Source organism: Sander lucioperca, chromosome 16 (genome assembly GCF_008315115.2).
Source record: "Sander lucioperca isolate FBNREF2018 chromosome 16, SLUC_FBN_1.2, whole genome shotgun sequence".
Lineage (NCBI taxonomy): Eukaryota > Metazoa > Chordata > Actinopteri > Perciformes > Percidae > Sander > Sander lucioperca.
Genome location: NC_050188.1, coordinates 24076337 through 24081336, shown reverse-complemented (window position 1 = coordinate 24081336; position 5000 = coordinate 24076337). Strand labels below are relative to the sequence as shown.

The 5000-nt window shown below is 46.3% G+C and overlaps 1 protein-coding gene and 1 long non-coding RNA gene across 3 annotated transcripts in view; both read right to left on the bottom strand.

The window, feature by feature from the left end:
- LOC116066762 overlaps nt 1-1912 on the bottom strand; it is a 1967-nt gene extending 55 nt beyond the window's left edge. The window contains exons 1-3 of the long non-coding RNA XR_004109032.2: nt 1536-1912; nt 937-940; nt 1-385 (exon numbers count right to left, since the gene is read on the bottom strand). The exon at nt 1-385 is cut by the window's left edge and continues 55 nt beyond it. This is a non-coding gene — a long non-coding RNA (uncharacterized LOC116066762). The remainder of the gene's footprint in view (nt 386-936; nt 941-1535) is intronic.
- A 1171-nt stretch (nt 1913-3083) lies between these two features.
- Nucleotides 3084-4711, bottom strand: si:ch211-191i18.4 (uncharacterized protein LOC799350 homolog). Of its 2 annotated transcripts, none has more exons than XM_035992996.1 (3): nt 4487-4711; nt 3613-3753; nt 3084-3256 (listed from the first exon to the last, which is right to left on the bottom strand). In XM_035992996.1, exons 1-3 carry the CDS (start codon nt 4592-4594, stop codon nt 3143-3145), a joined length of 363 nt encoding a protein of 120 aa, XP_035848889.1. In that variant the 5' UTR covers nt 4595-4711; the 3' UTR covers nt 3084-3142. The 2 variants fall into 2 exon arrangements, with proteins under 2 accessions (XP_035848889.1, XP_035848891.1); XM_035992998.1 differs by having other exon boundaries at nt 3085-3256; nt 4440-4646.
- Between the last annotated feature and the right edge of the window lie 289 nt (nt 4712-5000).

Below are 5000 nucleotides of genomic sequence, written 5' to 3'. Positions count from 1 at the left end.
TGCTAACAGCTAGCCTGCTAACACTGTGCTTACATACAGATACATGCTAACAGCTAGCCTGCTAACACTGTGCTTACATACAGATACATGCTAACAGCTAGCCTGCTAACACTGTGCTTACATACAGATACATGCTAACAGCTAGCCTGCTAACACTGTGCTTACATACAGATACATGCTAACAGCTAGCCTGCTAACACTGTGCTTACATACAGATACATGCTAACAGCTAGCCTGCTAACAGTGTGTTTACCTACAAATACATGCTAACAGCTAGCCTGCTAACACTGTGCTTACATACAGATACATGCTAACAGCTAGCCTACTAACACTGTGTTTACCTACAGATACATGCTAACAGCTAACCTACTAACAGTGTGTTTATCTACAAATACATGCTAACAGCTAGCCTGCTAACAGTGTGTTTACCTACAGATCCATAGACGGGTTTCCTGTTTCCAAACATTACAGGGTGCGTGCGCATACCAGGGGCAGAGAGCCAGACTGGTGAGCTGGTCCACTACTGCAACAACCTTAAGCTTTCCTTATTGTTTGAATATAGCTAACCGCTGACTCAATAAAACGTGATTTTAGTTTGATCTGTTTGTCTGTCTTTAATTTTCCAGTGTTACTGTGATATATATGTATGGCTATAATTATCGTTTTAGGCTAATGTAATAGCCAATGTTAGCAGCAGGGTTCCCCCTGAGTGACCCCTATGGTTGGTTTATGCCTTAAAATAATGGCCAGGATTTTGGGGAAAAGGTACGATATGTGTGTCTCCATTTCAACCATCACTGCAGGTTGACTGTTAACACTGTTGTGGTTAGCTCGCCGAAACTCTAATGCAGCTGCCTCGGCAACGTTAGCTAATGTCCACTAGCATATAGGCTAACTGTAGCCAGTTAGCTTTGTGTGTAACGTAATAAAACCCACCCATCTCGTAGGAGCGAAGCTTAATATTTTATTCAATAACATTATGGTACAAAAGGAGCTCTAACGCCACAGGTCTTATGTTGACAACGTGGACGCAGATATAGGAAACTACGAAGGCAGTTGTAATATTTACCTAGCAGGCTAGGCTAACGCTGTTGCACTAACGTTAGTAAAACATCGGCGTAGCTTTAGCTAGCAGTCTAAACTTATCTCGAGTACAGACCTTTAACTATCTACGATCCGGACTCGAGTACTACAGCCATGACAGGTAGATATTAGCTGAACAACTGAACAAGCTGCAGCTTCTCTGATTGATCCAATGGGAGCCTGACTCTTACATATGACCCCAATCTGCCCTTCTTATGGCTTGAAGCCATAACCTCCGCCGGTTTTTGCCAAAAGCATGCTTCCCCCTAGGTATGTTAAACATCAGGCACCCATCACTGGCTCTGTTTGTACAATTCACCAGGCAACAACTCCTTGGCATTTTGACTTACGCTATGCTGCTACTACTAGCTACATGAAACACGTCTTCTTTCTGCCCCCCGGTTGCGTGCGCAAGCAGTGATGACGTTGCCGAGAAATCCATGTATACTAACAGCTAGCCTGCTAACACAGTGTTTACCTACAGATACATGCTAACAGCTAGCCTGCTTACACTGTGTTTACCTACAGATACATGCTAACAGCTAGTCTACTAACACAGTGTTTATCTACAAATACATGCTAACAGCTAGCCTGCTTACACTGTGTTTACCTACAGCTACATGCTAACAGCTAGCCTGCTTACACTGTGTTTACCTACAGATACATGCTAACAGCTAGCCTGCTTACACTGTGTTTACCTACGGATACATGCTAACAGCTAGCCTGCTAACAGTGTGTTTACCTACGGATACATGCTAACAGCTAGCCTGCTAACAGTGTGTTTACCTACAGATACATGCTAACAGCTAGCTCAGCTCCAAGTCTGCACACTCACCGTGATCCGCTGACACAGCCGCCATTTTAAATTGAGCGCGGGAACAGAGAAGAGGAAGAAGACGGTTTATAGCCGTTAAATCTACCGAGTAACGTTACCGGGGCTCTGGCTGTACCCACCGACTGATAACGGAGCCGAGTCTGTCCGCAGTCTGAGCCCGACGCCGGGGTAGCGTCGAAACAACTTCCGGTTCAGCTCTTTCAGAATAAAAGCGGCACGCAGCCTTTCTCTGGAACTAACCGGAACTAACCCTAGCTTTGTTGCACTTTCAGTCTTTAAATAAGGTGGGAAAATGGTCTGTTATATATTGATGAAAGCCCCCCCTCTTATTTAATTTCAGTTAATTTATAAAGTTTATATCAATGTATTGGAATTTATTCAATATCCTTGTTTTTATTGTTTAATTTTTTTATTTTTGTATTTTGCCATTTCCTATATTTTATATGTATGCTACTTCGAATTATTTTTAAAATGTTTTTGCATTTCAAAGCATTGAATACAGAAAAATCCACTTTATTTTGAAGGCTAAAATGCGTCACTGTTGGTGCTGTGTTGTAAACACGAACGTGGATGGACAGTCAGAGAAAACGTCACCAGAGCGTCTCTGCGGCTGTGCAGACTTTATTGTCATTGAACAGAATATTGGATCAGTCAAAACAGACATCTACAGCGACAACACAGGTTCAAACACGACAAGGAGCAAGTAGTCAATGTAGTCGGTATAGATAATGGACAGTTAAAGAGTAAGATCCTTTTAGTTTAACATGAAACAGCCCCGAAATCACCATCACCAAACCCACCAGACTCCATGTAAATAATCAGGACTTTTAGCATCGTAAAACACACTTCATTCAAAGTGGACAGAAACTAAATCAAACTACCAAAAGCCGTCTTGGTTCATCTTTCCACTGTTCCAACAATCACCACTCTGGTTTGGTTGAAATAAACTCTTAATTCACCCATTTACATGTGGAAATATGCTGGCTCTATACACGCTAAAAGTACTGATTATTTACATGAAGTCTGGTGGAGATATGCTGGCTCTATACACGCTAAAAGTACTGATTATTTACATGGAGTCTGGTGGAAATATGCTGGCTCTATACACGCTAAAAGTACTGATTATTTACATGAATGGGTTAAATATAAACATGATGAACTATTAAATGAAGTTATATAAATACAAATTTTTTGTCACGTTGAGTTTACAATGACGGGATCGTTTCAGAGACTGTGGACAAAGAAATGTGAACACCTGGAGCCCCGGGGACAGAGACACACCTGGACAGGACGAGTCCTCTGAGTCTGAGTCGGCCAACAGAACTTCTCCTTGTTACACTGAGAGACAGACAGGTAGAGAGACATACAGGTTAGACAGACAGACAGGTCAGAGAGACAGACAGGTTACAGAGACAGACAGGTTAGACAGACAGACAGGTCAGAGAGACAGACAGGTTACAGAGACAGACAGGTAGAGAGACAGACAGGTTAGAGAGACAGACAGTTTACAGAGACAGACAGGTAGAGAGACATACAGGTTAGACAGACAGACAGGTTACAGAGACAGACAGGAAGAGAGACAGACAGGTTAGAGAGACAGACAGTTTAGACAGACAGGTTAGAGAGACAGACAGGTTAGACAGACAGACAGACAGGTTAGACAGACAGACAGGTTAGGGAGACAGACAGGTTACCAGGACGGTGAGTCTGCGTCTCTTCAGCCGTCGACACAAACCAGGAAGACGCCGGACGTTCTTCTTCTGCAGAGACGTGAAGTCATGTGACTCGTTCTTCTTCTGCAGAGACGTGAAGTCATGTGACTCAGAAACTCCAACCTGACCCAAAAACAAACAAACAGCCATCAAGTTACAATCCTACACCTCCCAGCATGCACCTGTCCTACCTGCATGCACCTGTCCTCCCAGCATGCACCTGTCCTACCTGCATGCACCTGTCCTCCCAGCATGCACCTGTCCTACCTGCATGTACCTGTCCTCCCAGCATGTACCTGTCCTCCCAGCATGCACCTGTCCTCCCAGCATGCACCTGTCCTCCCAGCATGCACCTGTCCTACCTGCATGTACCTGTCCTCCCAGCATGTACCTGTCCTCCCAGCATGCACCTGTCCTCCCAGCATGCACCTGTCCTACCTGCATGCACCTGTCCTACCTGCATGCACTTTTCCTCCCAGCATGCACCTGTCCTCCCAGCATGCACCTGTCCTACCTGCATGCACCTGTCCTACCTGCATGCACCTGTCCTACCTGCATGCACTTTTCCTCCCAGCATGCACCTGTCCTCCTAGCATGCACCTGTCCTACCTGCATGTACCTGTCCTCCCAGCATGTACCTGTCCTACCTGCATGTACCTGTCCTCCCAGCATGCACCTGTCCTCCCAGCATGCACCTGTCCTACCTGCATGTACCTGTCCTCCCAGCATGCACCTGTCCTACCTGCATGTACCTGTCCTCCCAGCATGTACCTGTCCTCCCAGCATGCACCTGTCCTACCAGCATGTACCTGTCCTCCCAGCATGCACCTGTCCTACCAGCATGTACCTGTCCTACCTGCAGCCAGTGAGACTGAGGAATGACGTCTGGCAGACGGCAGCCGACTCTCTGCAGAGAGAACCAGCCAATCAGAAGCAGGAACACAGAACACATGTTCAGCTCCATCTGCCTGCCTGCCTGCCTGCCTGTCTGTCTGTCTGTCTGTCTGCCTGTCTGTCTCTCTGTCTGCCTGCCTTGCCTGTCTGCCTGTCTGTCTGTCTGTCTGTCTGCCTGTCTGTCTCTCTGTCTGCCTGCCTGTCTGTCTCTCTGCCTGTCTGTCTGTCTCTCTGCCTGCCTGTCTGTCTGCCTGTCTCTCTACCTGTCTGTCTGTCTGTCTCTCTACCTGTCTGTCTGTCTGCCTGCCTATCTGTCTGTCTGCCTGTCTGTCTGTCTGTCTGTCTGTCTATCTGTCTGCCTGCCTGCCTGTCTGTCTGCCTGTCTGTCTGCCTGCCTGCCTATCTGTCTGTCTGCATGTCTCTCTGCCTGTCTGCCTGTCCTCTCTTCTTCTTTTGTGTGAATAAAAACAGAACCA